The 21064-nt window shown below is 37.6% G+C and overlaps 1 protein-coding gene across 1 annotated transcript in view; it reads right to left on the reverse strand.

The window, feature by feature from the left end:
* The window catches only part of arhgef28a (Rho guanine nucleotide exchange factor (GEF) 28a), an 80825-nt gene extending 61386 nt beyond the window's left edge, over positions 1–19439 (reverse strand). The window contains exons 1-2 of the mRNA XM_056241395.1: positions 19255–19439; positions 13285–13331 (exon numbers count right to left, since the gene is read on the reverse strand). Coding sequence (XP_056097370.1) covers positions 13285–13317 — 33 coding nt within the window. The 5' untranslated portion in view covers positions 13318–13331; positions 19255–19439. The remainder of the gene's footprint in view (positions 1–13284; positions 13332–19254) is intronic.
* Between the last annotated feature and the right edge of the window lie 1625 nt (positions 19440–21064).

The raw sequence follows: 21064 nt of genomic DNA on the forward strand, positions 1-21064 counted from the left end.
CAGACTAGCTCCTGGAAGAAAAACACCTCACTAATACACTGCTGGTCTCTATGGACGGCAGGTGTTTGTTCCCTTACCAATGACATAACCACTGCCATCTGAGAAGGGTGTGTATGGGTTCTCATGTTCAAACAGGATTCATGTTCAAATGCATGTTTAGGTGAGCATTGCTATTCAGTGTTGATTCTTTTCAGATGTCATTGCATTTCATATATTACAATATCTAATCTGATAAACCACATTTATAACTATAACAAATTAAATTCATTTTTTTATGTGTCAAAGCTTTGAAACTAACATGGTCACTTATTTACTGAAGGTTCGGTCAATTGGTTTCTTTTAATATGAAATAACTCCTTATAATTCCTTCCCTGTTTTGTTCGGACAGGAACACCATGAATCATGATCAAAGAAAATCCCATAGGGGATCATCTCTAATAAAGAGGACATTTCTAGAAATACTATTTGAGCTCCCTAAGAAGATTATGCTTTCCACAGAATGCATATTTCACAGCTAGTCAGTAAAGCTGACATTAAATAATGACAAATATAAAAGTGACATTTAATGAGTAAACCATATTATAATTGTATTTATTATAATTGTACATACAATAAATGTATATATTATAATTGTATTGATCCAGAATGCTGCAGCTAGAGTGGTCTTTAATGAGCAGAAGAGAGCACACTTCACTCCTCTCCTCACAAAATTGCACGGGCTGCCAGTTGCCGCTCGCATTAAATTCAAGTCACTGACGTTTGGCTACAGAACAACCACTTGCTTTACATGCTTTAATCAAACTCATTAATGTCACATTTATACTTGTCATTATTTAAAGTGAAATAACCATCATGCTTTGACCTCTGAACTCTTGTATGTGGGGTGCAGTGTTGGGGAGTAGTTAAAGGGATACTCCACTTTTTTTGGAAATAGGCTCATTTTACAACTCCCCCAGAGTTAAACTGTTGAGTTTTACCGTTTTTGAATCCATTCAAAAATGAATCATCCAGGTGTAATGATATGACGCAGCGCCTGAAAATAGTTCCGTTGTGTTGACGGAAGGTGGCCTATTTTCAGGCGCTGCGTCATATCATTACGCCTGCTACACTCATGGTACGGCAGTAAAGTTTCTTGATTACTACGCAGGAATGAGAGTATAGTTCCTAGCCATATCAGCCTAGAAAATCGCAACTTTACATTTTCCGTCGGTCTTAGTGCACGATGTAACTACAGAAGAGTCAAGTTTTAAATAGGAAAAATATCGAAACTCTTTGGTGATTTTTGTTTGAGAACTGCTAATGGTCTCGTCCACTTCAATGATGTATGCTAAGCTATGCTAAAAGTGGTACCGTCAGAACCGGAGATCGGCTGAATGGATTCAAAAACGGTAAAACTCAACAGTTTAACTCTGAGGGAGTTGTAAAATGAGCCTATTTCCAAAAAAAGTGGAGTATCCCTTTAACTACAAGTAGCGACGCTACTAACTTAACTACTTTTTTCAGTAGCTTGGCAGTAGCTCAGTTGCTTTTTAAACAGTGTAGCTTTTCCAGTAGCTAACTACTTTTTGCACCAAGTAGCGGTGTAGCGCGAGCAAAAGCTACATTGCGTTTTGTCGAGCCTGCGCGAATCAGCGCGATGCAAGGATATTCTTCTTCTTGTTAGATTACAAACTAATTTTTTGCCATTACCGCCACCTGTTGTTTAATCACGCATCTTGCGGCTAACGGTTCACGTACAGAAGTGGGTTGACACAGCCCATGATGGAGCAAGACGTGGCGGTAGATTTGGAGGATGGAGAAACAACTAACGTTAATTACCCATGGCCTTATTTGTCCAAGTTCATGTCTCTCAAAGAAACGACAAGTAAAGGTTACACTTTTGTATGCAATCTTTGCAAACCAAAGTTTAAAACGCTGTCTACGTCGAAGACCTCAAGCACAAATTTAAGGACGCACATACAGTAATGGCCATTTTAAATGTATTAATTATCCTGCTTTATTGCTCTCTATGTTACATCAAATTTCTATTTCTGATTTAATTACCATGACCCGCCATGATCTGTCTGCCAGTTTCGTAATGAACATAAAAGACCACTAACTTTTGCGCCATCGTATTTATCAGTTGAACAAAAAATGTAATCTTAGTTTGTTTATCGGACGACAAAGGCTTTGATCTAATTAAATTGCTGTATAGATTTGTTGTGACTGGTTTCAGAGCGAATTGTTTTGAAAACTACATATTTTACTTAAAACATTCCTCAGACACTTATTCAGTTATTTATAATATACGTTGTTCAAAAAAGCAAAAGTAGTTTCAATGTAGCTAGCTACTTTTTGATAGTAACTTGTAGTGTAGCGAACTACTTTTCCAAAAGTGTAGCTTGACTGTAGTTTAACTACTTTAACTTGCGAGTAGCTTGTAGCTTGTCAAACTACAGTTTCAGAGTAGCTTCCCCAACACTGGTGGGGTGTCTACTGGGTGAATGCTGTTTGTGACTGACCGCTTGTGTGTCTCAGCATTTTTCTGTGTGTTAAGATTTGCAGATAGGGAAATAGTTCCTCTCCTACTCTACTATTTGCTAACACAGTTTGTTTGATAGATTGTGATATGGATACATTTTATGTTTAACCCTATTTTTTACAGTCTATGTGTTTAACACTCAGGATCGATGTTCTGTAGGGATTGTTCCTCTCAATCAATCAACATACTAGGGGTGGGCGATCTGATGATTTTATAATTTTATATCGTAATCAATCTTGAAATGTCCACAATCTACTTTAAGCAAATCATAGATATTGCGATCTTTTATGTTCTCGTAATAATGTCAAAATACAGCAACGACTGCCAACTAGATGGCTGTGCTGACTGACCAAATTATATCATGTGTCTTTCATGCGTGGTGACACACCTGAATAAGGGTGTCACGATTTCGATTTTCTCGAACTTCGAATTAAAAAAATGGAATCGTCGATGCTGCCACGTCCGGTCGGCGTGCCAAGCGGAAAAAAACACGCGTGTTGAAGTGCTGCGAGTCTATGGTCAACATCCTCTAACTTAGCTACAGCCAGTCAAAAGATAGCATGGCAACTGCAGATGCAGGAGACCCATCGACAGAACTTGAACCCCCTCCTCTTTCATTGAAGTCGCAGGTGTGGAAGTTTTTTGGATTTCCAGTGAGTTATGTTGACAACGTTCGCGCTTCAAAAAAGCCACAGTTTGCAGACATCCCAAGTCTCGCGGAAGTTCCGGGAGTCTCCCGCATATTGATAGCGGCTCCCTGATGCACGCAAATTAGTTAAAATCTCCCGCAATTTAGAGTGGGCGAGCAAGAGCGCACATGCGAGACAGAAAAAACTGTGCTCCAAAGTTCAAACCGTATTGCGCGCACGGCAGAGAGGGAGAGAGCGAGAGACCTTGCGTGTGTGCCTCATGAAGCGCATGTAAGACAGAGAGCATCCTGATTGGCCGGTTTCAGCTTTAAAAAAAATAAATGTAAAAATCGAGAATCGAATCGAACCATGACCTTAGAATCAAAAATGTAATCGAATCGAGGATTTGGAGAATCGTGACACCACTACACCTGAAGAACAATTCAACAGCAGTAGGGCTGTGCGATGAAGCAAATGTTAGTTTCGGTTTCGATTTTGGCTTCCAACGATTATGTAAACATGATAATCCAAATAAAATGGTCATTGTGCCGCATGCCATTCTTTTCCTTTAAAGCGGTGTCCTTTTGCCCCTCCAAAACATCTAAATCAGTCAAAACATGTCACATGACATGACTGTTGTAAAATGCAGTCTACTGCGGGAGTAAGAGTTATTAAAAGCACATTAAACTGAGAAAGAGACTGATCCCCTCGCACTTTTTGTATGCGCGCTGCGAAACCGAGTGGAACACGGACGAGCAAAGTATACTCTGCGTTCAGGCGCACACCCAAACGGTCAAATATATGTGTCAAAATGTCCATCTTGGTGAGTATTTACATAAAGACTGTCAGTTTTGTCTTAAGTGAATAAACAGTTGGGAAAGAAATTGGATGCGTGTCATATTAGATTCATGCATTCGGTCTTAAACAAAAGAAAAGACAAAATCACAACTTTAGTAGTTTTAATAAGAATCAATCTATATTTAATTCATACAGTGAAGACTAACCACTGTTTTAAAGTTTAACTCAGGGTTTGCTGACTATTTTGACAACTGATTGTTTAATGCAATACTGTGTTTTTTTAACTTGTGCAAACATAAATCCATAGGCTTGTTCCAGTCTGGATATTCTCGATAATACATCTCAAATTTGGGAAGACCGCGATTCAGATCGTGGATTGTGATTGTTTGTTATAAGATCGTGATATGAAATTTTGGGAAGATCACACACCCCTAATCAGTACTGACAGAAACAATATTTTAACATCACATTTTTTGTTGTAATTTGACGCTAGAATACATCCTGCATTAAAGGGGTGGTATAATGCCCTTTTCACAAGATGTAAAATAAATCTCTGATGTCCCCAGAGTGTGTATGTGAAGTTTTAGCTCAAAATACCCCACAGATATTTTTATATAGCATGTTAAAGTTGTCACTTTTTGAGGTTTAGCAAAAACGCACCGTTTTGTGTCTGGCCCTTTAAATGCAAATGAGCTGCAGCTCCCGACACAGTGGGCGGAGCTTCAAGAGTGTGTGTGTTAGCAGCTCCGATTACCTCACGCAGACACAAGCTAAAATGTCAGAAACTGTTCTGCCTTTTATGTTTAAACCGGAGTCAGACAAATATGGAGAGACTAAGAAGAAGTGACAACATGTAGAATGCAACAGGACATCTCTGAATGGTTAGTTGATGAATTTATGTTGCTGATGTGGAGTTAACTATCTTCAATTAGCATATTCTGTCAGGATAATCTATAAATCGCTCGTATAAGAACTGTTGTGAGATGCATACAGAGTGACTACAACAGCTCTTCCTCTTCTCAACATGGACTGCGTGTTCCCAGGGGCGGGGTTTATGTAAATTTTAGGGTTAGTGATGTCACTAACCCGGGAGGAAGCTCGTGTAGTTCCTACCAGCCGTTTGTTGTAGTCCTTAAAAAACTATTTCTTTAAAAGCAAATATCTCCCTTTGCTTTGAACTTTGAGCGTTGTAACTTTGCAGATGTTGTTTATGCTCAAATAGCAACATTACACACTAACCCCTTTAAGTTAAACTGACAAATCAACACTATTTTGCCTTTACATGTTAACCATAAATATTTAGTCAAATACAGATGCCATTGACATCATCAACCATCCAATACGGAGTGTCTATTTACACTAAGTGCAAATAGCCCGCCTTGCTGGCAGAGGCTATTTACACCAAGTCCTCCCACTGACGTCTGGTTGGGCCAGACAAAATTACTGAAGGATTACGCTGGATTGCCAACAGTAGCAATAGTGTAGGGGTAAGGCGCATGGCAGAAAATGTTGATGCAATTCAAACAGATTTCGAATCCTTTTACCAAACTCACTCTACTCCTTTTTCCCCATCACATATCAGATTGGAAAGACACTTTCAATGAAAATCAAGAAAATGTTTGAAAAGTGGAAATAAAGTGTCTAACGTGTGTTTAATAATAAAGTGTTTATCACTTAGGGTTAGGTGGGAGGGCTTTATTGTCCCAATAAGGCGGCATCCATTTAATAAATATAATCATTTACACTATCTAATTGCATACCGTTTAATGTACAACAACACTGAGGTGCAAATAGTATTTGCCATTAAGTATAAATAGCATCCAACTACTATTTACACTTGTTGCAAAGAAAATACGGCTATTTTTACAGCATATCGCTAAGAAAATATGCTATTTTCACTTATAGTGCAAATAGCCGCTGCCATATATATAAATATATATATACTATATATATATATATATATATATATATATATGTGATGTAGCTGACTTTCAAAAACACAAGCCACCTGACAAAATAGCTCAAGCTTTACTGACTAGCTATGAAATATGCAGTCTGTGCAAAGCATAATCTTCTTAGGGAGCTGAAAAAGTATTTCTAGAAATGTCCTCTTTATTAGAGTTAATCACCTGTTGGATTTTCTTTGATCATGTTGTTCCTGTCTGAACACAACAGGGAAGGAATCTCAAAGAATGTGATATCTTAGAATATCTTTGTGGGATCCAAAGGAGGATAAAAATAGGATGAAGGATTTCACAAATTTAATATGAAATTACATCATCTGATAAGGCTAACCAAATGCCAGAATAATATTTTTGATATTATAAAGAGATAAATAGGATAAAATCTCAGGTGTTCAATTGAACATTTCTGGATAAACAAGTTAGTGGACTTAGTGGCCATCACATTGGAAAAATATTGTCAAATACAAGTCAATTAAAGCCTGCCACTAGGCTAGCGCAGTCAGCGGTGATCGATAAATATCATTTGGTCAGCTAGCAACTGTTTGATATTGATGACATTAGGATTAAGATTAACATCTCAGCACCCAGTCGTGGGGAGTATAAATTCCTATTATGTCTGCTTACATATGGTTTATACAAAAGTGGGCAGGGTTATTTAGGTCGACATCAGCAAAAAATCATTATGCTTTTATCTGAGCTGTTCTGCTCAATGCATCTCCATGATGTTGGCTATTTCATTATTTAACCAGAACAGAGTATCGTGTGTTCATTGAGGAAATGCCTTCCATGCGATTCCAACTGATATCCAAAGCAGTACACCGGAATAGGAAGAACACAGTGCACAGGAATCTTTCCAAGCTCATAGTGCCATGAGAGGATTGTCCAAATAGTCCCCCAAGGCCTCCAAATGACTCTCAAGATTGCAGTTTTCCAAAGACTTCCAAGAATGAAGCGTTGCAGTTCTATATGCTTTATGACAAAACTGAGGGAGTCATACCAGCAGCCAAATGACCCACATGACTTAACACTTCACCTGATGTAAAAGGCTGAACATCTACCATCTGCTGGCATCTGCTATCAGTATTGTCCAGTGCACATAATGTAGTACTTGTTTTCACACCATGCAAAAATTGGGGGTTTATATAGTATGATTTTTTTAAATGTTTTTTGAAAAAGTCTCATGCTCACCAGGTCACATTTATTTGATTATAAACACAGTAAAAACAGTAATATTGTGAAATATGTATAATGTATTTTAAAATTGAATTTATTGTTCTGTTGGTAAAGCTTTATTTTTTCAGCATCCTTACTCTAGTCTTCAGTGTCAGATGATCCTTCAGAATCATTCTAACAGCTGGGTTTCAGTCACGTGATTATGATGACGCGCGAAATTCAGATGGAGGACAGGGAGTGAAGAGCGCAATGGAGGAAAGTCCGTATTGTACTGCTTTACACGCTATTACAAGAGAAAGATATAAACAAAAAAAATCAAACATATGTTGAACGTGATCCTTACGTTATGAAGAGGAGCGATTTTCAACTGAATTGAAAGATTTTCCTGCCATCGAGGCGGTAGATATCAGCGACTACCTCGTCTTACAGACATACTTTGACTTTACAAAGTTCGGAAACGTTACACGTTACACAAACATAGCCACTTAAGTTGTATTAACTCACCTTTGACGAAGTGATCACTGCACACATGGGCATTTTCCCATTCGGCTCCTCCCGACCGCAGACGTAGGTTTGCAAGCCGTTTTTTGGTCAATTTCTTGCATTTCCCTCCCTTATGAACAACAACCATTTTTTCTACACGATAAAAACTCCTCGTGGTTTGATCGATTTAAGTAACCATAAATGACGCAAAACATAGGCATTTTGAGTTTGTTATAGTGCTTTCTAAATACAGCAAATCACTTCCTGCCCTCCATTTGCATTTGAATACGTCATATGAAAACAAGCTATAGGGCTGTCACTTGATTAAATTCACTCGATTAAATGTCACTTGATTAAATTCAAGTACTTGATTTAAAAAATCCTAGATTGCAAATTCCCTGCGTCTAGTAACCGGCAAAATACCATAAGTGGCGCATTCCACTGAAAAGAATCCATGAACCGCATCATTAGACAGTTTTCTAAAGTTGCAAGATGTATAACATACTATAGTGCTATTGTGAATTCACACAGGCTGCTATTCAATCAAATAAATATATTCTCTGCGGGTTTAATATATATGCACTTTAATTATTTAAATGAGTGTAGGTATACGTGTGTCTCAGAGTGGCTTCAGAGTCTTCACAGTAAATTGCTGCTCCACACGAACTGTTATCGTGGAGCGTGTCTCAAACTGTTGGCTTATAACGTTCATCTGTGAACGTAATGTGCGCCATTCCATCAGATTTGTAAGGTAGATCATTTACAAACCTACGCTAACACAGGAGAATACATCAATATGTTCATGCAAACTGATCATCGCGATCTCAATATAAAAGTTTGCATGTTTTGATGTCCACATATTCTTGTTCAAGAAATTACAGTGGCTGTAACAATCTATTGTAAAGAAGTGGACAAATATTAAAGATTAAGTGAACATTTGAATTAAATGTTGGTTGGCCAATATTAAACAAGGATTTGATTAAACAAGTTTGAAATGCCCAGCAATAAATATGGTTAACCTAAACTCCCTCTATGTGATCATATACTATCAGCACTCTGTGGTTCCCTAGCTGCAGTTTATTCAGTGTTATCAGGCAAAATACTGACAGATAAACAGAGGCATTTTCCTCAATTCTGTTTGTTCCAGTCAAACATCAACAGAGCTCTCCTCACTTCACAGAAGAAACTGCACACAGAGCCAGACTTTACTATCTCTGTAATGATGTTTGGGAAACAAAACATGTCCCCATATCTCTGCTGTGCGCAGCATGAGTACTTCTTATCATTCATAACTAGTCAAGAAGGCACGTTTATATAACCCCTGCATTCTAACAGTTTAGACAACCCAACAAAGTTTTCTAGTAGGATGGGATATGATATTCATAGTTTAGACAAGAAAAGATTAAATGCTTTTCTTTTAAATGAAACTTATGTAATTTAGCTGTAAGCACTTTTTAGAAGTTATATTTTATATAAAATATTTTAATCAAAATCAAAAATGAAAACATGCTAACTTAAGTGTCAAAGTAGGTCTAAAAATAAACCATGGACATTATAGATCTACTGTAGTGATGTAATTTAAACAAAGTATCGATGAAAAGTTACTATGGCTCTAATACAGTAGGGAAAAACATTCTGGGTTTACCATATTTGATGTGCTCGATGTATGTGTGCTTATCAGCGTTAGGTGAATAAAAGTCTCAATTAAATATGTTCATCATAAAGCAATTATATCTCTCCAAAAGACCTGGATTAAACCGCTTGATTAATTTGGATTTAATTTACAATGTCTTTATGAACTTTTTGAAGCTACAAATTTTTGGATGAATGGACTTTGGAGGAACAGAAATCTCTTAGGTTTTATTACAAATATCATTTGAGGGTGAGTAAATCATGAATTCTAAAAAATAAATAGAAAAGTGGATGTCACAGATCTAGTAACGTCATTTAAACTCAATGAAAGTTTAAATGAAAAGTTGCTGGAAAAACACTCTGGGTTGTTTTCTTTACCAGGTGATTTGAAACGTGCTCTCCTCGTTAAACATTCCTCTCATGTCTCCAGCTCTCCACACACCAGGTGAGACTCGGGTCGGGCCGACAATATCCAGACACACAGGGCCATGCTAGCGCGCACTCACACACACACGTTAATGATGACTGTATTTAATAGTCCACACCCACTCGCTTCATGGCAACAGAGAAGTTAAACCATATAGACTACAATGTTTGTCAGTTTCCTCAAGAGTAAACTCACACCCTTGACGTAATGTTAACCAACTTATTCTAAAAACCAGTTGCTCATGCCATGAATCCATGGCTTGAAAATCCTAATTTTCTTCCAGGTTTTAGGATGACAGACTTTGACTACAAAGTCAAAAATTGACACGAAAAACAATTATTGTATGCAATATGCAATGTATATAGTCAGAAAGTGGATGCCCCTTTTCACTCCTAAAAGGTTTATTTACTTTTAAAAAATTGAACGGTGAAAAATGTTTTTTTAAGTAAAGTATATACACAAGCGTTTCCGTGGAGAGATGTGAAAAAATTGAGTTGGTAAGATTTTTATTATCAAAAGTGACCGTAAAAACATTTAATGTTACAAAAGATTGCCCTTTCAATAAATGTTGTTCTTCATCAAAGAATCCTGAAAAATTAGCCTGGGAAAACCCAGACAACTTCCGGCAAATTTAGAGTTACAACTGAGAATGGTCTGGTTTTAACCAGGCTACTGAAAAATATGACTGTTTCCACAAAAATATAAAGCAGCAGAACATTTTTCAACTGTGATAATAAGAAATGTTTCTTGAGCAGCAAATCATCATATTAAAATAATTTCTGAAGGATCATGTGACACTGAAGAATGGAGTAATGGCTGCTGATAATTCAGCTTTCCATTACAAGAATAAATTACATTTAAAAATATATTTAAAATATATATATTTTAATATAATAACATTTTACAATATTACTGTTTTTACTGACTTTATGATCAATTAAGGGGAACCTTAGTGAGTGGGAAACACATTTTCAAAATCTTACTGACCCCAAACTTTTGAACAGTAGTGCACTTGATTCAAAATTCAACATTAGACAAATTTTGCTGTTAAAAATACGTTTGTGTTGTTTAGTTGCATGCATCTTTATGTGAACAAGAATTTATACTGTCTATGGCCAGTCCTACATGACATGAGTGACTTTGTAACTGATCTGTTAATAAAAACTCAACAGCAGCAATTCAACTACTAAAGTTTTGCTTTCAGTTCAAACATCAAATAAAACTGGGTGTTGAAAATATCACATCACTCCATATCTGTTTGGTTGACCTCTGACTGAAGCAATCTGCGAATACATTGAGCAACTACAGGACACTGCTCCTCACAGTCAAATCAGTTCTTCTGATACGTATATAACCCCATTGCTCGGTATGACCATCTTATCAAGGAGCACATTTTTTAAAGTAAAAAAAACACACTCTCTCAAACACACTAGGTACCACTTAGCTACAGGGGGCCAGAAACACCTGAAAGCATTTAACACACACACACACATTCACTAATTGCTTTTAGCTCCGAGTGAATGAGACTGTTTGTGTGCAGTGTCGTACTGGGATTTGAGAGTTGACACTATGCAAGTCTGCTATAACTCTCAAAATATCCCCTTACAATAACACATTATCCCCATTGCAGTCACACACACACCTTAAAAAGCTTACACAACTAACGCATAGTGCCCCTCTTTCATAATGAGGTCACAGAGAATGATTGTGAAACACTCTCTTGCACCCCACACACTGTGATTATACAGCTGAGCCAGCAAATGATGAAGCTTCAGAATTCACAACAGCTTTCCTGTAGTCTAAGGTAATGATTTGGGCTGGTAATAAAAAGGTTAGAGGTTTAAACCTTGCAAGAAGTGATCCAGGTTTTTACTTTTTACAGCAGCATTGCTCCTGTCAGTTTGGATAAATGTGTCAGCTAAAACAATTCGGTTAAGTAGTATAGAAAAAAGACATGTAGATAAGAAAGATTATGGTTTCATGGGCCAAAGTCATGGGTTTGATTCCCAAACATGCACATACCGATAAAATGCATAGCTTGTTTGCACTATAAGTGGCTTTGAATAGTTGCCAAATGCATAAATGTAAATGTCATTGAAACACCTTTACTGGAAATTCAGGCTGAGGGAGCTGTAAATAATTAGTGGAAAAAGACTGTTACAGTAGTGTAATGTTTTCTTAGGAATAATCTAAGAAAGTTAATGAAGGGAATAAACCTTAAAGGCCCACTGAAGTGCCTTGAATCGTGCAGCATTGTTCAATGCGTTGAAGTAATTTCCACTGAAACAGGAAGACAGGGCGGGACATATCAAAGAGCTCCTCCCCCTTTAAAAAAAGCCAATAGTGTTTAGTTTATCGCAGCTCGGCCAGAGCCGTTGAGCTTGATAAAGCCAGTTTCCTTCTAACCTCTAACTGTTTCTTCTCCTGAAATACAGCATTCTGTGCAGAATTCAAATGGGTCCGATTTGTTTGGAGGTCTGCGCCGACTCGCGCATTTGACCCGCTCTGTGCTATCATGTCTCTGGACTGGAGCAGACTATGTGTGCGCTTTGGCGGTTCACGTGACACTAACGTGAAACCAGACTTCATTCGCCCCAATGGAAAGCAGAATTATACTGTCTGAATTGTTCCCCATCTCCTAAATAGTATATTATGCACCATGTAGAAAATAGTAAATGTGTGAACAAGTGACCAATTTTAGCCACAGCTTCAGTATCCTTTTTTAATGTAGGGGGCGGGACGCTTTCGATTCTAGAAAGCATTTGATTTGATCTGATGAGAAGCTAAAGTGCAACATGATGTCATCAAAATCATTGATCCATATTGGCGGAAGTGAGAGACTAAGTTTTGAATTCTTATATCTTCTACAAATTTTGTCGTTGTTTTGGACACGCTGGCTTATAAATAGCAGTAAGGCTAACATATTCATACTAAAAGACAAAAAACGTCCATTTTGATATCATGGCGACTTGGGGGGGGGGGGGGGGGGTGCCTCTGTCAGAGATTAGAAATAAAGAACAGCCACGAGAGCTACTAGAGGACACCCAGAGCTTTTAGGGTGTTTAAAAGGATAGTTCACCCAAAAATGAACATTCTGGCATAATTTACTAAAGGGGTAAGGGTGAGTAAATGATGGAATATCAAAATTGTGTTTTGTTGTTTTTAATCGATATAATGAAAATCATCATTGATGACAGAATGTTAATTTTTGGGTGAACCATCCCTTTAAGACATGACAGCTGTACCTATTTTCAGACAGAAAGGCACATTCACAAGACTAAGGTAATGAACAACTGAAAACATAAACTCTACCATATCATTTGTTAAACTTTCATTCCTGTTCTCTCTGATGTTTTAAACACAATGCAAACACGGTTATGAGTGACACTGTCCATACAATGACCAGAATAGTTTCTCTCTCGTGGACATTCATACGCACAGGTAAAGTCTTTAGTAAAATGAGTCATTTGGCACCCAGACTAAGAAAGGGACAGATCCTGAAAGAACAAGGAATCAAGGAATGAAAGGGTAAAATTAATGTTTAAAGAGTTAAGTTAAAAAAGAAAGAAACAGGACATATAAACAGAAAAAAACAGAGAATAAGAGGGTGAGAGAAAGATTTATGGAATAAAATGAAAATTGTTCTGTCAGACTCACATAAAGTGGCACCTCTCCCCTGCTGAGCTCCATTATAGCAGCAGCACCTGAAAGGAGAAAGAACATGTATAATACACAGCAAAGACACACACACACACACATACACATACACACACACAAACGCCACCTTAAATCAAACACAGCTGTAGAAATAAGCACATATGAGCAGAACAGCCCCTCACATGTGAGTGCTGCACAAGAGACCAGTTCATCTATTCATCACAAAAACAAAACATGACATTTAACTGAACACTGGCACAGAGAAAGAGAATAAAGTACACAAGGAACAAAAAGGCCAAGAGAAGAGTATTTGAAATCACTTGCACTGTCCATTATGGCGAGTCATACACAATCCAGCAAATATGAAAAAGAAGGCCAATCACAATGATTTTATTTCGCTGACTCATTGAGTCACCTGACTTCTCTTTTAATTAGGCCAAATCCTCAGAGAAGGATGGGAACAAATACCTTGCCTTTTAATTGGGACATGTTCACATGGCTGTGCAGACAACAGAGGGCTTAATCTTTTGATCCTCCAAATGTCAGAACACCGCTTCAATCAAAACGCAGCCCTCTCTCTGTCTAGCTCGCTCTCAGCCCGAGCACTGCTGCCATGTTCTCGCTTGCAGTCAACAGGTTGGAGAGCTGAGCCTGATAGGCGATACGTCAACGTGCTTTAACTAAAATTGGTGAAATTGTTCTTTTATCCATTGAGTAACCTGTGAACATGTTAAAATCTTTACTTTAATTTTTTATATTTTAAAAATCTCTTTAGAGCATTTTTAGCGCTGCAGTGATGATGCAATTCATGAGCCAAGCTAAAGGCTTTAAATGGCTATAAATATAGGCTATAAATGAACTACACCATGGTCACATGACTTCAAATATTAGTTTCATTCAATCTTGATTTAAAAATCTGAGTTAGAATAATTTGCAAAGTTTGAGTTTCATGATACCGATAATATCACAATACAGTAATTCTGCGATAATCAATATATTGCTAGACAATCATTTAATGATACATCATGATATCTGTCTAACTATGAAAAAAAAATGCCCGTGAAAGGGTTAAGAAGTGCAGGTTCAAGTCTAAACTGTTAGAAAACAGCACAAAAAGTTTCAGTCTGTAAATTAAATTGAACATTTTCAATGAGATCAGGGTGATGCCGTTGCAAGTGGCTTTGCATGTTTGTGGTATAACCTGTGCGCTTTACATTTACCAGGCAGTTCTTGTGAATCGCGTACTCTTTGTCGATTTTGTTTGTCCCATCAATGGTATAAAAGCCGAAGTGGGTCCAGACTTTGGACTTCTTTCTTAGGCTAGTTAACTTATGTTCACGTTTCCCTCATTCAGGTGTTGAGTGCCACCTCGAGGAGCCACGGAAACGCTAGGAGCAGGGAAATCTATTTAGAGCACCTTGTTGTATTAATTAAAATATCAATATTTGGCACCAGCGCATCGATTCTTGTATCACACAGAGAAGTACAACGATATATTGCCCTATCGATATTTTGTCCCACCCAGAGCTAACAACAGACCTTATTTCAAGCATTTAAAAACTCGCTCAAAAATCCCAGTGACTTTGTAAAGATGGAACTGGAAGTTCAAAAATACCCTTTTCCAGGTTTTAGGACTCATGTGTTTCTATGCACAGATGTAGTTCTAAAGAACTACTAAATAAAAAACAAAACAAAAAGATTGTTAATGACAATGTTCCTCTAATAGCATCAGGCTACCAAGTTTCTACCAGTTAATGGTAGGGTTTTTGTTTGGTCAAGGTCACAATGTTGTGTTTCAGACATTAGTTCTTTCTACATCACATAATTTGGTGCGAATCACAAAGGAAAGTGTATGTGTGAGACATTTAAAAACAAGATTCCTGTTTGTTGTTGTCACACAAACACTGGCGTAGTGGGTGACTTTTCATGGGACGATGGCGTCACATGTAACTCAATACAGCCTACAGATCCAATAACGCATACACACAAACACACTGCGAGACAGAAACCATGCATACTGCATAGTTAGACAGAGACCAACATCCCTGGTGAACGTATCCCAAATGTATGTTGTATATTTGTTCAATAATGAATGAGTACTTAAGGAAATCATAAGGCCAAGAGAGAAACAGAGATGGTTGTCCAATGGTTTTGCCTGAAGCTCAGAGACTCATCGACTCTGATCAACCTTTAGATAGAGACTGAGCTTCTGTTACACAATCCCAACCAGTCAGGCCTTAAACACTGTGAATGAATATCTTTTCTGTGTCTAAACAGCAATAATCCAACAGGTGCAAGTCCACTTTATGAAATTATACTTTATGAGGTCTTTGAGGCTTACCAGTTACTCACATGTGTTTTTCTTCCTTTTATTAGGAAAAACAATGATACCGTATTATCATGATATCTCTCTCTATAGCATGCACAGGCAGATTCAGTTTACCTGGAAGGCATTAAAGGTGTTTGGAGTGTTATCAGGGCTTTTATGGTATAATAGCCACAACCTAAGTATGATTTAAAGATCGACTTCACAGTACTAGCTAAACAGACCGTTTTAAAGCAAACACAGACACACACACAATAAATAGATTTCACGAAACTATCTACCTCTAAAAAATAAGAGACAAACCGAATGAACAAGACAGAGCAAAAGACAGCAGAGACAAAACACAAACAGAGCGAGAGAGAGAGAGAGCGAGAGAAAGAGAGAGAGGTGCCCTGAGTGACCCTTGTCTGCTTCAGTTTCTCTGGGTGAAATCAAGCTGACTTCACCCAGACGTGCTACTGCTCAGATTCCACCTGCAGTTTCCTGACACATGCCAGATGTCTTCTGTATCACTCTGTGTAACATTGAATCCATCACAATTACAACCTTTATCAGGTCAAAATGGTGGCAAAGAAAAATATGAGGTTTTCGAAATTTAAAGCTGCAGTCCGTAGCTTTTTTTGGGTTAAAAATTATCCAAAATACATATTTGAGAAAATACATAACCAGCCAATGTTCAAAACTATCTGCTTGCCTTAGCTCGATTCAAAGCGGTAAGCTTGTAATAATGTTTTTAATTCCAGTGGTACTGGTGGATTTCTGCGGGAGATTCGTGCTTGTCTTTGCGTCATTACGTCACATCTGTACACATAAAGAAGGAGTCTCGGCTAGTAGGCTATATTGCGTGAGGATGTTGCGTGAGGATGCAAAAGACTTCGTTTGGACTTCGGAGTGGCTACAGAAAAAAAGAGACTGCAACCGGACCCATGCGAAAACAAGGATAAATATCGGAAAGACATTACATGTAGTCACGCAATGCTTGCTTACGTTGTTAACATTAACAGTTTGTAGTATAATTTGCACAGTTTTGCATGATATGATAACGTATAAGCGATTGATAGATTTAATCAGCGCGATTTACTGCAATGTCAGAACCAGAACAAAAGTGGATGTTTCTTACTTGTTCAGATGACATTTTCCGGTGAAAATTCTTATGTTGGTTATACTTCCAAAAAGAATAATCTGTGATTCTGAATGACAGTATCGACACCGGCGCGGTGACTGACAGCCTCACAGTCTCCTCAAACATTGTGTTCATCCGTGTTGTACCGTGCCGAGGGTGTTGAAGTACAACTCACATAAAGTTGATAATTCCGCGAATGACTGCAATTGCAGATTTCAAACAGAGATAACGACAAAGAGGAAAAACGCCAGACTGCAGCTTTAACTAAAGTGGTGACGGAGTGAAAAGTTCGCAGAAACTTTTAAAAGTTTGGTTCCCAGTGCCAATGAATGTATCAGTGAGTGCATTTTAGATCTGACTTTTCAAGTTCAGAACAGTGTTGTTATCTTTAACTAAAAATGTTTGTTTTTTCAACTAAAATAAAGCTATATAGAAATACTTTTTTTAAAACTAATAAAAATGACAAAATCACATAAAAAAATGACTAAAACTTAGACTAAAATTAAACTGAAAATATAAAAAAGCTATTTCAAAGTATCAATAAGTTTTAAGAATATTTACCTCGGTTTCACAGACGAGGCTTTAGTCAAGTCCTAGACTAAAATGCATGTTTGAGCTGTTTTAACTGAATGCATCTTGCAAAGACATATTTTAAAATACGTATGTGCCATTGTTTTGTCTCAAGATGCACACTAGTAATGTTTTTTTTCCAAGGCACGTTTATAAAAGCTACTTAACTGCCCTAATTGTACTAAGGCCAAATCCTGGCTTAATCTAAGCCCTGTCTGTGAAACCGGGCCTTAATGTAAGTGCTTTTACAAAACTGCAAATTTAACATTTATGCTTTTAAATCCTTCCCAAAATCCCAAGATGTCCAATTCACTTTCATTGTAAGTTCCGCACCATAACCTCGATTTATATGAAAATTCCAGGTGAAATTATTTATGGTAATCAACATTATGCCACACAAACACTATTTGATTGAACTTAACTTGTCTTCAACTGGAAAATTCATGTAAAATTAGATTTTCTGTTAAACAGCCTAAAATGTGACTAGACTAACATTAGTCTTGTGGGATATTCGCTAGCTACCCTGTAGGCCCGTGAAGCATTCTTTTGTTGCCCCTGTTTGCTCAGTATTCAACAGAGCAAAGAAGAGTTGACAAAGACTGATCAGCTCATCAGACAAAGACTGATGAGGAGCGCACTTCAAAGTGCCTTTCATGCCAGACCCTCCTATTTCTCTTTCTCTGGCCTGAAAGTGAGGGCTGGGACTCTCTCAGGCCATGCCATTCATGCAGGATACAACAGGGGAAGGAGGAAGTCAAAATCACTCCTCCTGATTACCAGGACACAATGCCCTTGTCCCCTTTTCTCTCTACGTCCACCAATTTGGCTCTGATACATCCACTAGCCTCAAGGAGATTTCTGTAAACATAATAATGGCTGCAACCCCAACATTGTACAATCAAGTGCTTAAAGCACTTTTGTCACAGCTCTGCTTGCTACACGGCCACAACACTCGGGGTCACAATTTATGTTAGTATATTCCACCTACTAATTCACATTTAACGCTGCCAAAGGTTAGGGCAAGAGATACAAGTAGGGTTTGGGTTAGAGCACTGCAGGGCTCCAAATAAAAACAGGATATGAATATTGCATGTAAATCTCACAAGATGTTTCGCAGAACAAGGGTTACCATCTAGTTAGTTACCCACTGCCTCCCTTGATCTCCCAATAGTTTCCACGGTTATGAGATTGCATTTTTTTTTAGTAAAATGTTACTTAAAAAACTACTGAGACTCCTTGGTTAAAAAAAGTGTTAGCTCAACCTTTCACAAACATCTTTGTGTGGACACGAACAGATAAATTTGTCTCTAATTATGGTGGATATTTGATTATTTACATGAAATTAATACATGATACAGACATATACCAGTTGTCTAATTAATATTTCTAAATCAGTATATTGGCAGTCTATCAGATAATTTACATGACGTTTCAATAATCATAATATAACACCAGAACATTTTGTGCATGTAAACAGTCATTGCTACTGCTATTGTCATTAATTGTAGTATGAATAGCAAACACACAGTGTTGCCTAAAAATGTTCATAAAAAAAAACTACACTATAAAACAAGTACAATTGAAAACTTAAAGTTACAACCTGTGGTGAAAAATTCATAGCACCTTTTCCCACCACTTTAAATAAACTAGAGTAGAAATAGCAGAAATTGTTGTGACAGGTTAAATGGATGTTTACAAGATGTTAACTTATAATGCTGAAAACATTTTACAGTGCGCTCTAGTTCCCAGTCAACTGACTACAAACAATGACAGCTTTCACTGGCGCTTCTTTTTTCGGACAAAACTTCACACCAAAACGTTTAGCCTACATCAATATTCGAAGGCAAAAAAGAAGATCCGTTTTTAAAGCCGCGGGAAAACGACTTCCATGCACTTTAATGTAAACGCGTCCGCACCTGTAACTTACTACAACACATGCGAGAAGTCTTACCTCACTCCATACGTGTGTATTCTCTTCAACTGCACAAGGTAACGCTTTCAACCTGCTTCTACAAAATATCGTGACTGACTCACGGCCGGTACATCCGTGTGCGTGACTTGCACTTGTACACTGCCGAATGTTTTGAATGGACACAGGGGTTGTGGATGCGCCACCGGTGCTCACTCTCTTCAACACCCGCCGTGTGTGATGATGGCCCTGCCCACCAAATAGCACATTAACTAATCCTACTACGACGAGGAGTTGGCTCATGAATATTAAGTAGAACACTGACTGGACCCTGCTGAAATGTAACCAAGCAACGTCAGTATAAAGAGATAACCCTTCATCATAGTAGGACTCTTACATTCAAATAGGAACGCGAGAAAATTGCAGGACACTCACATGTTTAGGGACCATACATTGTCTCAGGCTGGTTTACCTAAGCTTGTTTTATCCAATCCTTACTTGTAATTATCATATTTAGGCATGTTACAATCACATTTTGTATAATTATAGTAGGCTACAAACTAAATTTATGTATTAAGCTTTGTATGTCATTATTATTCATGAATAAACATGTATAAATGTGCTAATAGTATAAATAATAATGTTTTTAAAAGTATGCTCCTTGTCCTTATGTTTTGGCAATTACATGGCATATGATATATGTATTTGTAATGCCTTTTAAAACACAAAATATAAAAATTGGTGAAGCAAAAAGGTGTCACACATCAGATAGTAGGTAAAGAACATTTAGATTATTATTGTTTCCTTCTATTACATGCTGTTTTTAGGACCAAGCCATGTGATGGAGACCACAGCTGAAAGTAACCTCTTTGTTTTTAGCCAGATATGATCCATGTTAAATAACAAAAATCCTGTTAACACACTTGTGAAATAGGATATACAACCATATCACACGTAAATCCTAAATCATCTAACACCTACTCTGCCTGGTTGGTATAGATTTTTTTTTTTTTTAAAGACACGTCAAGAAGCATCACTCCTAAAGTCAGAGGATTGGTTTACCTAAAGTGCCCCTGGCAATTGAACAGGAAATGGAGAGTAAGTCAATCAGTGTGCCCACCCTTCCTGTCTGTTCTTCAACAGGCTGGACTGAGTCCAAGGATCACAGACAGAATTTTACCGAAAACCCCAGCGGAGGTTAAGAGTCTGTGCAACTATTTACAAGTAGACTACCACCTAGTGGTCGATCAGTGACAAGCTGGAAGAAGATGTTAAATGATCCTGCAAATAGAAGCAATATAGTGAGATACAGTAACACTTTACAATAAGGTCTCATTTGTTAACATTAGTTAATGTAGACCTATTAAAGGTACAATATGTAAGAATTGTGTATCAAAATATCCAAAAACCACTTGCACAGTGTTATATATTTATTTCAATTGTGTACTTACATTATCCTAAATGTTTCCAAGAATTTGTAAATTCAGAGAAATTCACAATTTTAAATAGTGCCCTTGTCACTTGATGACCTGTCAATTATGTAATCTCCGCGTTATACCTTGTTTCCGCTTGTACTGCCATAGTAACCATGGCGACAGACGTGGACAACTGCGTTACATCTAGCGGCACGCTGTTGTTTCGTTCAAACATTATGGACCATGGCAAGCTCCGCATTCGCGACAAACTTCGACTTGACAGAGCTCTTACATGTACTTTATTAGACAGGTTAGCACATGTACATAAAACTAATCAATGTAATATAGCTCAACGTTGATAGCTCAACGATAGCAACGTAATATAGCTCATCTAATGTTGATCTAGCTTACTGCTAGTCTCATACAGACAAACTAAC

This window comes from Rhinichthys klamathensis, unplaced genomic scaffold, assembly GCF_029890125.1.
Source record: "Rhinichthys klamathensis goyatoka isolate OS25496 unplaced genomic scaffold, OSU_Roscu_1.1 h1tg000639l_1, whole genome shotgun sequence".
Lineage (NCBI taxonomy): Eukaryota > Metazoa > Chordata > Actinopteri > Cypriniformes > Leuciscidae > Rhinichthys > Rhinichthys klamathensis.